This window comes from Patagioenas fasciata, chromosome 6, assembly GCF_037038585.1.
Source record: "Patagioenas fasciata isolate bPatFas1 chromosome 6, bPatFas1.hap1, whole genome shotgun sequence".
Taxonomy (NCBI): Eukaryota; Metazoa; Chordata; class Aves; order Columbiformes; family Columbidae; genus Patagioenas; species Patagioenas fasciata.
Window position 1 is genome coordinate 37,020,716 of NC_092525.1, and position 14,613 is coordinate 37,035,328.

General features: G+C 38.3%; 1 protein-coding gene across 4 annotated transcripts in view; it reads left to right on the plus strand.

Moving 5' to 3' along the window:
* Positions 1 to 14,613, plus strand: part of ZZZ3 (zinc finger ZZ-type containing 3) — a 57,413-nt gene that overhangs the window by 29,622 nt on the left and 13,178 nt on the right. For 3 of the 4 annotated variants that reach the window (XM_065841749.2, XM_071810557.1, XM_065841750.2), the window contains exons 4-8: positions 11,402 to 11,540; positions 12,886 to 13,033; positions 13,111 to 13,229; positions 13,526 to 13,597; positions 13,775 to 13,876. In XM_065841749.2, the coding sequence (XP_065697821.2) occupies positions 11,402 to 11,540; positions 12,886 to 13,033; positions 13,111 to 13,229; positions 13,526 to 13,597; positions 13,775 to 13,876 (580 nt within the window). The remainder of the gene's footprint in view (positions 1 to 11,401; positions 11,541 to 12,885; positions 13,034 to 13,110; positions 13,230 to 13,525; positions 13,598 to 13,774; positions 13,877 to 14,613) is intronic. The other variant, XM_065841751.2, reaches the window with a different exon arrangement.

The window sequence follows — 14,613 nt, forward strand, 5'->3', positions numbered from 1 at the left end:
ATTGAGTTTCCATAATGCATTATATGGTGTATTTCTAGGATCCTGTAAATTGTGGGTAGCTTTAGAGGGACCATTTAGGGCTGTAGGTAGGCCCACTGAAATACATGAATTATGCATGAGCGCTTTCCTACAGCCGTTCAGTTGCAGGAGTTAGAACTTTGTGTTTATTCAGTAAATAAATATTTTCATATCTCTTTGGTTTCATTTATTACTTTGTAATATAGAGAATCATAATAGCAGTACTGACATTTAAACTGAGGAGATACTAAAATGAAATATTTTAATGCATCTCTTAAAACCTAATCTTGTGAATTCTCACCTACTATGGGTTGTATTGTTGCAGAGACTTTGGAAAGACATGGGACCATGTAGTATCATACAAGATTGAATATTTAATTGACAGTTCATATTAATACTGTTAATGTCTTCAGATGCACTTTCAATATTATATGAATGTGAGAAAGAAAAGAAGCATCTGTGGCAGTTCCAGTGGTTCAGGTTTTGTATTTTATTCGGTCACAAATGTTTCTGCCTAATGAATCAGATTAAAACAGTTCTCTGTAAAAGTTCGTCTTACTGCACTTGAGTTTGGATTTTAGTGTTTCACCTTAAGGAATAAAGGGAATTGGTATAAATCAAGTAAATCAAGTTACTTTCTGTAGTAGCAGTTTTAATCCGTAGTGGGATCAAGAATGTTACAATGCAGCAACTATTTTGTAAGCAACAATACGATGTCAGCGTGAGTACTTTATAGAGTACTATAGAGTACTATAAAGTACTGAGTACTTTATAGAATGTCATCAACATAGAAGTAATTTATACATTTTTAGTGTTGAAGCGTAATAGAAATAGTCATTTTGAAAAGGGTGCACATGTGCCACATATATGAAATTACAATGTGTTTTAATTCATCCTTTGTTCCACAGAAGTGTTTTGTGACATAGTGATGTTTTTCTTAAACTACCGATTAATGTAAAACTTAAACATATGAAAATTGGTATTTTTTTCAGACAGTAGTTTCTATTGTCTGGTAGATTGGTCTGTGGTGTTAGTAACAAAAACCTACATTGGCTTTAATTAGAAATCTTATTTAATGTCGAAGTTGAATGCTGCAACTGGTTCATCTGCAAAATAGGAATGTAATGGAAATCAGTTAGAAACTTCTCATATGAGGAGTTTCTGATCGACTGCAGTTTGGTATTGCAGGTAGTTGGGTTATTAAGACATTATGATAGTGTAATGTGCATACGACCACATTTATTAATGAAATTCTCATTCTATTGTAGACAAGCTTAAAATATCAAGTATTTTGTGAATGGTTTGCTGCCAGAATTATTATTGTATCATGTTTTAGAAGATCCTTTCTATTTATAAATACTTATCGACGGAAAAATTGTAAGCGATGAAAAATTATTGCAAGATTAAATATTAAGGTTTAGTTGAGAATATTTTTGTAATCATAGAATCATGTTCTATAATTACATAAACTATTCAGTAAACGCTAAATAACAGAGATGTTAATTTGCAAGAGATAATGCCTGGTGCATGTGCTGCGTCTGCTTTTCTCTCTCTAGTAAGAGTCTTACTCTAGAAGCCATTAAACATGAAGTACGTTTGTCAGATTCATTTTTCTTCATCTTAACGAAGCACAGCACAATACTAGTGAACAGCGCTCTCAAATGCAGCACAATCCTCCTTTAAAGAATGCATCCTGTGGAAAACAAAGCTTGATTTCTTTCACATTTGTATCCTTTGCTCCTTGCATTCTTTTCTCTCACCTCCACGAGTCCTGTGTGGCAGCATCTCTGTCCGCTCTGCAGCTCTCCCCCTTCCCAAACTGCCTGTTTTTAGATAACATGCAGGAACTCATCTTTCCAGCTTCTCTGATCAACGTGGATCAAAAATCATGGGAGAAAAATCCACAAATTAAAAAAAAAAAATAAACCCAAAGTTACTATTTTAATACAGGAAAAGGTAGAAGCTTTTTCTGCCACCTGTTCATTTAGAAATGCTTACACCATTTCTGAAGAACCACATTAGTAAAGTAATCAAAACTGGAAAATTAAGTGTTAGTTAATAAATGATTTTGAGGTGTAGGAAATTCACTTGGAAAAAATAGCAAGTGCTGTAGAAAATTAATGGTCCTGATTTTAAAAAAGAGAGAGAAGCCCAAGGAAAGATGGGGTAGTAATATATTCACTCAGCACAGCTGTGTGCAGAGTGAGCCTCTGACTGTGTTTTTGGCGATGCACACAAGGAACGCTTAACAAAAGCAGAAGTGATAAAGTGTGGTCATCCCAGTAATATCAATGTAATGTGTGTCTGATGGGACCAGGAATATATTAATGTCTTTTCCTACTTGGTGGGGATGTCTGAGTATTTCGCTGAAATATTGGTAAGCATATTGACACCACCAAGAAAACAAGCACACAGTGACTGGCATTTGCTGTGAGAATGCTGGTGTCTCTTCAATTTTAACTAACCCCGCTTGAAACAATAACTCCATCAGCAGACTTAAGTATTTGTTCTGGTCTTATATGAAGTTTTGACAGCATCTCCATCACTAACTGCAAAACTGATTGGCGGTATTTTTAGAAAGGACTTGTACGAGCTGTATGTGTTAGTGCTTGGTTTAGTCTCAGCAATAAGTGTTTCTTTGGTACTAGGGAGTACGTAGGCTGTTTTGAGAGGAGGACAGATCCTACTTTTTTATTTCATTTACATTTTGTTCTTGGTAGGAATAGCCAGCTGATTTTTAATTTTTCGTTATTGCACATCTTTATTTTGCTTTGCATAGCTTAAGGCGAGGATGTGCTGTTGTTTTGTATAACCACCTTTGAAAATTTTATGCTTCCTAAACCAGGGACCATCTGTGTTTGTCCATGGTTTATTATCCTAGTGAATACTAATAAAAATATACCTTTTACTAATTTTCTTCCTTATTTCTAACTTTTCTTCATCTTTTTTACCCCCCCCCCCCCCCAAAAAAAAAAAAGAGTGAGTGAATAATTCTTTGCATTGCTGGTACAACATTCAGCTTCTGATCATTGCATATCATGGTCTTGTAATCCAACTACAGTATCGAGATACTACTGTAACGGAATACTTGAGGGAATAGATTAATTTGTTCCTACAGCAAGAATCGATACCTGAATAATTGCAGAGTTTTTTCTTTGGATTTTAGTGAAAACCTGTGTAAAGTAACATAGAGTTCACTGAAGGAGTTCGGTAATCAGTGTTGCCGGCTTTCTCTGAGATTTTTCTTCAGGGTTTTCTGTGTGGTTGATGAGATTCATGGCAACATGGGTTACCCCCTTCTGAATGGTTGCTGTCCCCAGTGCCTTTCCAGAGGATGATATCTAAGTGGAGATACTGGAGGAATCTGTATGGTGTTTTGTGTCAGCAAAGGATTTGGCACTGTTCTCATTAGAGATTATGAGAAGCGGGGAGAAAGAGTTGGGGGTGTGCTGTGAGTCTGTTGTTCTGTGCCTCTTGTGAGGAAAATGATTTTACTGCCATTTCCTTATGTCACTCCAAGCCTTGAAAGCAGAGCAATGACAGGGACCTATATCTTCTTCCCTACTAAATGTCACTGTCCTGCAGGCAAGTACTTTAGAAAGTGCTGCTAAAGGAAGAGCAAAATGCTACATTAAAATGTTAACTGGGGGGAAGCTGATGGATGATGTTTTAACCTTCCACGTTGACAAGACTGAAACAAGTTACGTGTTTGTTCAGAGGCACAGAGACCTAATTGCTACTAAAACAAATTAAGAACTTGCTGGAAATGTGGGTATTTGCTACAGGTGCTTTTGTACAGCTGATATGAAATAGTGCTGAGCGTGGTGAACAGCTCTGGGCAAGGACGACACCTATAGAAATGCATGAGTGGGTGTTCTCTTTCTGGGACAGAGTTAAGGATTTAAGAAAGGGCTACCATAAGTTCAATAAAATACTGTTCAGATGCTTGAAATACGAAGTCTGGAGCTGTGCAAGTTAGAAGGAAGGTGGAATTAGAGTGGGAAGTGGCTGTTTTGCATCTGTGTAAAAGACTGCAGTAGGGTTTGCTGGTCTGGTTTAGGGTTTGCTGGTTTGGTGGGGGTTTAGTGTGTGGTTTGTGTCTGTCTGTTTGTTTGCTTTAAGTGCTTTTTGGCTTAGTTCTGTTTTGTTTTAAATAAGTGTGTATTACAGCCTGAGGCTGGCATTCAGAGATAGCGATATGGTTTTCTGTTACTGGCACAGTAGACTTGGAGAAGCCGCTTCATGTATTCTTTAGTTGTTTCATGTATTACATGGAGATGCAGTTGAATTGTTTACTTACAAGTATTTTTAAAGGTCTGAAGTACAAATATGAAATATGGATAAAGTATAGTAGATTGCAGTATGTGTAAAGAGGTTAAGCTGGAGTGGAAAACAACTTCATAATGAGTTGAGAAATTGGGTATAAGTAGATTACCTTGGTCATAGTATCTAAGCATTAGGTAAGTAAAAACCTACTGTATGCTGCTTTCTTCAGGCAAAGGTGCTTTTGTAAGGCCTGACAGGAGTTGATGTGTCCTTGGTGATTATGCCCTTAAACTCTTCTGTTTCTGAAGGGAGATCAAAGAAGGGCCACTCTCCATCAGTCTCATCTGCTCCCTTGTTGCTGTCATGTGTGTTCACAAGTCTCGCATTGAAGCCCAGCACTCTTCCTCGTGCAGTAACAGATTGTTTTAAATTGTAAATGCACGTCAGAATAATTTGTGAGAAGCTCTACAGTGTCAGAATTACTATATTATGACACTTGCAAAGATTTCAGGCCAAGCTTACCAGCTGGGAGCATTGTCTGATGTTTCTGAATTGAAACAAATGAAACACCAAACAAAACATTTCTTTGAAATGAGAAGATTCTGTTTGATCTGACTTAAAGATTTCTCCAGGAAGCCAATCTCTTATACAGCTGCCTTGGGTTAACTTAGAAATTCCAAGTGCAATTAATGTTTCGCATTTCCCACAGTAATTTGCAGTCTTGTAACACGTGTAATACTTTCTCAGTTTAGCGTGTACTAAAGAATTATTTTCGGAATCACTGTCAGACCAAAATGCAGAGTTGAAAAATGACCTGGTATAGGAGAGCAGGTTTGAATCTGTGCTTTGCTGGAGTGCCAGTAGGTGGCACTAAAACAAAGACTTGCTCAAGTGTGCTGATGCGTGCGGATTTCGTGCCACCGCTCTTGGAAACACAAAAACCAAGTTTGCTTTAAAGTAGGTATTTTTTTTCTACATATATTTTAGCCATGTTTTTTAATAAAATCCTACCTGCGCAAGAAATAATCAGCATTTCGAATATAAAACTTAGATGATGGCACACACATTTTTGCCTTCTAATCCCCCAAATTGATGTTACTGTACTTTTTATCATGTTGTGAACTATATTCACGCAACTGTAGAACTGCAGTTAGTTTTGGGAGTGGAAAATTATGACCACCAATAGCACAACATTTTATCAGTAACTTATTTCAAGTAATTTCTGTGAGCATCCAGACAATAAATTACAGGGAGCTCTGCGTGCTGATTTTATTATATGAATTACAGACTTCTTGCTACAGTTTTCCATTGTTAGTAAGTGTCACCTCTGTCACCTGCTAGCTTTATAAAACTACTATATTGTCAACTTAAAAATACTGACTAGAGCTGCGTTAGTGATCTAATGATGATAAATATTTAAATAAGGGAAAAATAATCACTGGGATAACAAGGCAAGCATTTTGAATCCATGTATGATTCATGCTAAAAACAAGTCATAAACATTTAGCTATGTGTCTGTAAGATTGTCTGATTAATATGTGAAACTTCGAGGTAGTAAAAGTTGCATGAGTTTATATATATAAGTAAATGTGAGAGTATTAATTGTATCATTACTTCAGAGGTGATTATGTAAGGTTGAAAACAAATGAGATACAGACTAAACTTTGGGCTGGGAAGGACCTCCCTCCCTTTATTTTCATTTGAAGGGAGAGTAGAAGTAATACTGCTGTTTCTAAGTCTGTAGCGTAAAAGGTGAGAAAATGCATTGTAATTATGTGGGAATGTTTGATAAGGAAACTCCAAGTAGTGCCCAGTAGTGTTTTTAGATCCCTCTTGCTCATTTCAAGTTTGTGTGTAAGTTTACGTTGGATAAAGGTATTTAAGATGAAAATTCTTTTTTATGGAGAAGACGAGTGGCAGAAAATTTTCTCATGTGTTCTTAAATGTTTGAGCATTAAGACTTTGTAAGGGGCTTGTTTTTAGAGGAGGTTTGGCATTTTTGTGGTGTTTGGTGAATGTTACCAACAGCCACTTCTATGTCTGCCCCTTCTGTCGTCCAACAGGACAAGACTGATGCTTCACGTTTACTGCAGTTTAACTGAAGCACTTTACTTATTTCATTCCATCCACTAATTGGAATTAGCCACCTCAGAGTTAAAATCTTCATTTTGTGGTATCAGTTTCTCACATTGCTCTTTCACTTACAGTTTAAAGTACAGGATATTCTCCTGTTGAAGATGTAACTCTTGATACTTAAATCTGGAAATGTAAATAGTGTTTTATCATGGGATGGAAGGAATGGGGGGTAAAGAAAGCATCTTGAAAGCAGAACTCAGAAAACTGGATCAAAAGGGAAATGTGTCTCCTTAGGGTACTAGCTGCACTATTTTCAAGCTTTATCACAGACAGGAGAGGAAGCTGCTGCCTCCCTCATCACTATTAGAAAAAGGTTCTCAGGAATGAATAGTGTAATAACTAATTGCTTATGCAGGACTTCCAGAAATATGGCTCTGCTGTGTGATAATTATTTTATGGAGCAATCCAAGAGTGGAGTAGTTACCACTGCAGCAGAACAGCGGAATCAGCAGGAAAACTTGCTGATCGGTATCAGTCTTTAAGTGGCTTTCCTTTTTTAAATATTGGTCCCGCAAAACCCCATATTAATCGAGGTTTTTCAGCGTAAAGATACTCAAATTGTATCTGTGCTGTATGGAATTATTCAACTATTCATCTGAAAGTTTCCTGGCAATTAATATGATCTAAGTACTGACACTGTGGAAACACAGAATTACATTCTGCAGAATGAAAGTTTTCCTATAGAGACAACTGCTTCGAGTTTTATAAGTGCTAATAATTTAGTAATTAGAATTGAGAGAAGTTCAGTCAGTGTAGGGGATATGACTGGCTGGGTTTACTCAAATGTTGCAATTTTAGTTGTATGAGTTTGTTTTGTTTTGGCAGAGGATGCGAGGTAATTTTCCTTGGTAATTCCTCACAGATCTTTCAGAGAAAATGATGTAACTGTAGCTAGATAGTTTGATGGTTGCTCTTTGATTGCCTCATTGACAATGGGGCCAGTTTTGCAGCAGACTAGTGAGCAAGGTTCCACTTACTTTCTTGTTACCTTCATTAAGCTTTTTCAACTTCGGAGAATGTTAACGCAACTTCAGGAGGTAGTTTGAATCATAATTGTTGATTTACAAAGAACCTTGGAAGATGAATAGTAATATTGTTAGCGGCTTCCCCTTTCTCTCCCCTTTCTCTCCCCTTTCTCTCCCCTTTCTCTCCCCTTTCTCTCCCCTTTCTCTCCCCTTTCTCTCCCCTTTCTCTCCCCTTTCTCTCCCCTTTCTCTCCCCTTTCTCTCCCCTTTCTCTCCCCTTTCTCTCCCCTTTCTCTCCCCTTTCTCTCCCCTTTCTCTCCCCTTTCTCTCCCCTTTCTCTCCCCTTTCTCTCCCCTTTCTCTCCCCTTTCTCTCCCCTTTCTCTCCCCCTTCTCTCCCCTTTCTCTCCCCTTTCTCTCCCCTTTCTCTCCCCTTTCTCTCCCCTTTCTCTCCCCTTTCTCTCCCCTTTCTCTCCCCTTTCTCTCCCCTTTCTCTCCCCTTTCTCTCCCCTTTCTCTCCCCTTTCTCTCCCCTTTCTCTCCCCTTTCTCTCCCCTTTCTCTCCCCTTTCTCTCCCCTTTCTCTCCCCTTTCTCTCCCCTTTCTCTCCCCTTTCTCTCCCCTTTCTCTCCCCTTTCTCTCCCCTTTCTCTCCCCTTTCTCTCCCCTTTCTCTCCCCTTTCTCTCCCCTTTCTCTCCCCTTTCTCTCCCCTTTCTCTCCCCTTTCTCTCCCCTTTCTCTCCCCTTTCTCTCCCCTTTCTCTCCCCTTTCTCTCCCCTTTCTCTCCCCTTTCTCTCCCCTTTCTCTCCCCTTTCTCTCCCCTTTCTCTCCCCTTTCTCTCCCCTTTCTCTCCCCTTTCTCTCCCCTTTCTCTCCCCTTTCTCTCCCCTTTCTCTCCCCTTTCTCTCCCCTTTCTCTCCCCTTTCTCTCCCCTTTCTCTCCCCTTTCTCTCCCCTTTCTCTCCCCTTTCTCTCCCCTTTCTCTCCCCTTTCTCTCCCCTTTCTCTCCCCTTTCTCTCCCCTTTCTCTCCCCTTTCTCTCCCCTTTCTCTCCCCTTTCTCTCCCCTTTCTCTCCCCTTTCTCTCCCCTTTCTCTCCCCTTTCTCTCCCCTTTCTCTCCCCTTTCTCTCCCCTTTCTCTCCCCTCCTTTTTAATAGTCTTGGCAATTATGGACAGTGTCTTTTGCTTATGCAGAAGTATTATGTTACTGTTTGAGGCTAAGAAGCCAGAATAGAGATTTCAGTCAAGTGTTCAGTGTGTCCGTTGTTATTTGGCTTACTGCTTTTTCAGAGAAATACTTGGCTTGGCTTTATTACAGTCATTTAGGGCCAGAGAACTAAAAGCCTGTCTGTATAAAGCTGTGAAAACAGTAGTGGTTCAAAACTTAAAAGAACATATGCGGACATATTATAATACGGTCAGTTAAGAAGTTATGTTGGAATTTAAAAGAGTGTGCAGAGGTTTAGAGAAAATGCAGTACTGCGGCCAATCTGAAGTGCCTGAATATGAAATATGCCAACCTTGTATTTCAGGATTAGTATTTTCAATTTTTTTCTTGGCAGTGTAAGACTCCAAAGTGCACATTTTCATGCATTTCAGTACTTCCAATATTCGCTTGATAAAATTGGACTTTATTCCTTGGCTTCAGAGTATATTCATTAACAAAAACTGAATATGGCAGTTAAATAGCTCCAAGTTAATGCTTTTCTTTAGCAGAGGTCCAAAAAAGTGCTGGGAAATCTTTTTGCCAGAACAGTGCTCAAAACCCCTCCTTTCTTGAATTACTTCATGATAATAGTGCTGTATAGTCAGAGACCAACATCACATTAGGTTATTTTGAATGATCCTGACATTCTTGTAATATTTCACAAGTATCCATGAAGACCAGAGGTACCGTTTCCATACCATTTATGTTCAAGTCCATGATCCCTTCACTGAGGTCACATCAATATTTTAACGAGGGAAATAATTTGAGTTCATTATTCTTGTTTTGTTTGTTATTTCTTCTCAAATGTAATTCCTCTTTCCATTCAGACTTAATTATTTACGGCCACCTCATTGAGATGATTCCTTCCCCCACTGCAAGCACATGAATCACCATTAAACTAACACTTCATCTAATTGCCAATGTAAATGTTTAAAATGCAATTATGATTTTCTTGCCGTTTCATTTGGAAAAGCGATCGCTTAAATACAATTTGAAGCAATGAGGTAAAACGGTTCACGAAAAGAAAGGCAGGATTTTATCTAACATGATCTTAGATGCAAGTTCTTGTGGATGCTGCTGAGGCTCTGTTACTGCCTATAGAATTAACTCCAGAGTCTCGTACGGAAGATTTGGCAGCTGCTGTGATGATTTCTGTAAGCAATCTGAACTGCGGTATTGTCTCAGGCCACTTTCGATGTGCAGTCACTGCTTTTGTAAGTTATTTCTGAAGTTCATTTTTTTGGTCTGTTCATTGTTATCCTGCTTTACGCAAAGTTATTGTGTTTAGAAGAAACTGGAGCTTTCTTCCGGTAGTGAAAAATATTCCACTGCTGTTCCAATATTAATGGCCTATTTAACAAGCATTTTAGGTCTTAGTTGCCCATAAACCTGAATACCTGCAGACAAATTTAAATAATAGTCAATTCAGAACAGAATTGTATCCTACTGGTTTTAAACAAATTCAGTATTTTCATTTCAAACTTCAGAACATACGGCTGTATTTTATGTTTTCAAATATTACATCCAAGTGGGAAGAAAATGACCCTTTTTCGTAGGGAGGCAGCAGTTTAATATCTAGGTAGAAACTTCAATATTTAATGGTACAAAGGTTGTATTTTCCCTTCAGGCTGTTTACTTCTCTCCACTTGAAGCCTTTCCTGATTACCAGTGCAGTCAATTGAAAAACTTGCATTAGCTCAGTAACCTCTGGATTTTTTCTGTAATACATGTGGAATTCATCTTGTTAGGCTTATCTGTTTTTTAGCTGCGAGGGAATAGAAAGGAAGTTTTCTGAAACAGTGGGGTAGTGAATAGATCCCACCTGATTTTAGTATACGTTAGGTTGCATTTTGTGCTGAACAGTTGTAATAATAAATGTCAGAAAACATTTCTCACAAAAAAAGTTGATGCATCATAATTTGCAACAACAGGGGCCATGGGTAACTACATGATTCAGAAACTGAAGTGGATAACTTCAGCTATAAAGCTGATAAAAGGTATTACATGTAGTTACCCATCTTTTAAAGGCTATGTTACAATATTGTGTGATTTCCTAACTCTGATTTAGCTGTATAGAAAACAGTTTGGGAAGAGGACGTTCTTGGGTACAGGTATGATAGTCACATCAGTGACCCTCAAATGTATCTGTTCAATAGACAATCAAAATTGTGCGTGAGCCTCAAGTGGCAGTTTTGGGGCAACACTGACACTTTCATTCAACTTCTGTATTCCTAGAGGGATCTCTTTTGTATGTATTTATTTTGCAAATTGTTCCTTGGTTTGTAGTTACATTTCATAAATGATTCTCATATTCTGCTTTAAGGTGAGGGTTATATTAAATGTTTATATACAGTTTCTAGGTCATTTCTGTCCACTCTCTGGGTCGTGAAGTGAAATGTTAAAATTCTGTGGCAGAGTCGTTTGTATTGGGGTAGAAGGAAGCACATTTTTGAAGTGGAAGAGAAATTAGGTCATTTCATTTGTCATTTTTAACTTTGTAAGCAAAGCTTGTTGGTCATAGCTATTAAGAACATGAATAAGTTGTCCCTGATACCATATTGGTGTAGCTAGTATAGAATTTACATTTGAAGGAAATTACTGGGGGTTTTACTTTTTTTTCCATGGGTTTATGTAAATTCATCTATTTAAAATAGTTATTGATATAGTTTTTTATATAATTCAGTAAAAATGTCTATGAACTGTTTGAGATAAGCTATGAAGTCTAGTAGGTGCTAGTAGATAATCATGGCTAGCATTTCAATGGGAGGTGTCACTTTTAAAGACAAATTTAGTGAGATGTTTTCCTTTGTCTCTGTAGTTATCAGAGACTGTTACAGACGATTGCTGTACTCGAGGCTCAACGTACTCAAGCAGTTCAAGACCTTGAAAGTTTAGGCAGACACCAGAGAGAAGCACTGAAAGATCCTATTGGATTTGTGGAAAGACTCCAGAAGAAGGTATTTCAATGGGCTTTTTTATTAAGTCTTACTTGGAATTTTTTTTTTAATAACTAGTAATTCATGGTCTATAGAAATCAGAGAATTCTGTGTATACTTGCTTAAACATTATGAGTTTAAAATCTTTGCTAAGCAAGAATGGCCCTTTGCGTGTTAAATCTGTAAAATGCAGTCTTCAGTGATTTTATGATACATGCTTTCTTTCCTTTTTTTGGTATGTAGAAATCTAATTTTTAAATTTCTAATTGTAGTGTAGGTATTTTAAGACAATCTGAAAACTAGGTTACTGGAAGTACTTCATACTAAGGCATCAATCAGATCAAGAATTCATAACTTTTCTCATTAGAGAAATTAAATGTTGTGCTATGACTGAATTTGGTAGATTACTTTTTAAAGAGCAGGAAACCGTAGCCCAAAACCAAAATGAACACCAGGAAACATACCTGAGTTCTGGATAACATAAGAGAATATTGTCTGATGGAGGAGAATTGATTTTGATAAGGAAATACTTTTCAAGCTTTTAAAAAAATGTACTCACAGGGATACTGAAAAAAGGTTTAAAGCTTGAGTACTTTCTTGCTGCCACGTCTGCCAGTGACCAACAGGCTTGACCTTCTAGTCTGGTAGCGACGTGTTCTATTTTCAGCGAAGAATGAAGTAGGTATTTTATGGTGCTCTTTTCCTAGGTTTGTAGACACCTAGATTTGAAGAGTGGTCTGATGTAAGCCCATTGGTTTCGGTAGTTGCCTTTCCATTAAATTTTGAGATGAATTAATAGCACGCGTGGATGTTGAAAGTATCTGAATGATACTCTTAAGGTTGACCTTTAAATAATGTGGTGAACTTTGCAACAGTTGTGTTCTAGGCAGAAAACAGCAAAATCAGTGTAAAATATACATTGATTTCTTTGATGGGAGAAGTTTAGGTTTATCATATGATAACGCTCCATGTCCTGTAGTTTCTTGCATTAAGAAAGGTACAGATCCTGGGCAAACAGTGCGTTTAAGCAAAATAAAAGACAGATACTGACAGTAGCAGGGTATTGAAGTCAAAACCACCCAATTTCAACTGAAATACATGCTTTAAAGTTTTATGCTCAATAAGCCATCATTGACCGTGCCGCTGCATATTTTATATGCACTGTTGTGTATTATTTTTGAAAAATGTCATCTCCTTATAAAGACACTGTGCTTCATGGCCCTTTAAAAATTCTGATTTTGAATTCTGCTGTTGCCTTCAAAGCAGTATCAGGTTTTCATAACTTTTCAGGATTCGTAGTTTTTTTGTTTGAATATACAGCGATTGTGTTAAATATCACTTTTCACTTTTCATTCCTTTTTTTCAGGTTGATATGGGCCTTCCGTATCCTCAGAGAGTTGTTCAGCTCCCTGAGATTGCCTGGGACCAATACACCACTAGCCTTGGAAACTTTGAGAGAGAATTCAAAAACCGAAAACGTAACAGTAGGAGAGTGAAGCTGATTTTTGACAAAGGTAAAAGGAAAGTGGGCACACGTTACAAGAAAAATATGACCAGTGTGGAGGTTTAATAATTCCCGTGTTGCTCACAGTAGGTATTCCTGCAAGACCAAAAAGTCCTTTGGATCCCAAGAAAGATGGAGAGTCTGTTTCATACTCTGTCTTGCCTTTAAGTGATGGTCCAGAAGGTTCTACAAACAGTCGTCCACAGGTAGTTGTTACAAAAGCAAAGATAAAAGTTTACAAAATAGTACATTTTGATTTTTTTTTTTCCTTTTTTTAATATGGGTATGTGGATAATTCAGACTGTTACTTCAGATGTTAATGTTGCTGATGCAATTTCATTTGTGTACTCAAATCAGAGAACTTTTGGTTTAGGCAGATTTTATTTCAAGTTTTCATGCGTTTATTTGGTTTGGGTTTAGTTTTACTTGCATAGAAAAGGGTTAAGTTATCGTAGTTGTACTTTTTCTAAACACATTCTGTTTCGTATGCTGTATTGAGCAGATGATAAGAGGGCGACTTTGCGATGAGACCAAACCTGAAACTTTTAACCAGCTGTGGACTGTAGAGGAACAGGTAATTGGAAACTTCCATTTTGTAGCTGTGATAACATGCATGAGAATAAAGACAAATTGTGTAATAATGTTTAAAGCACTTAGAAGCTCAGAGTCCTGTGCATGTAGATACACATCTTTTGACAACTCATACCTCTACTAGGAAAGATGAATTTACTTATTTTCCCTGTTGATTTAGAAAAAACTTGAGCAGTTGCTTTTGAAGTATCCACCAGAAGAAGTAGAGTCCCGACGGTGGCAGAAGATAGCTGATGAACTGGGAAACAGAACAGCAAAGCAGGTAAGATGGAAAATACTTGGAGAAGTAATCCCTTTCTTTGGCTTTTTTTTTTTTTTAACTTTTCAGGAAGCATTGATAAGATATAATATGCAGGTTTCTCTTCAGCGCTTGAGTAATTTATTTCTGATTTGACGGTATTTTCTGTAAAATTAGAGAGCAGTGCAGGTGAAAGGCTTGGAGGTCCTGGGGACAGCAGGATGACCATGAGCCAGCACTGGACCCTTGTGGCCAGGAAGGCCAATGGTACCTGGGGTGGATTAGAAGGGGGTGGTCAGTAGGTCAGAGAGGTTCTCCTGCCCCTCTACTCTGCCCTGGGGAGACCACACCTGGAATATTGTGTCCAGTTGTGGCCCCTCAGTTCCAGAAGGACAGGGAACTGCTGGAGAGAGTCCAGCGCAGCCACCAAGATGCTGAAGGGAGTGGAGCATCTCCCGTGTGAGGAAAGGCTGAGGGAGCTGGGGCTCTGGAGCTGGAGAAGAGGAGACTGAGGGGTGACCTCATTCATGTTTACAGATATATAAAGGGTGAGTGTCAGGAGGATGGAGCCAGGCTCTTCTCGGTGACAACCAATGGTAGGACAAGGGGTAATGGGTACAAACTGGAACATAAGAGGTTCCACTTAAATTTGAGAAGAAACTTGTTCCTGGTGAGGGTGGCAAAGCCTGGCCCAGGCTGCCCAGGGAGGTTGTGGAGTCTCCTTCTCTGCAGACATTCAAACCCGCCTGGACACCTTCCTG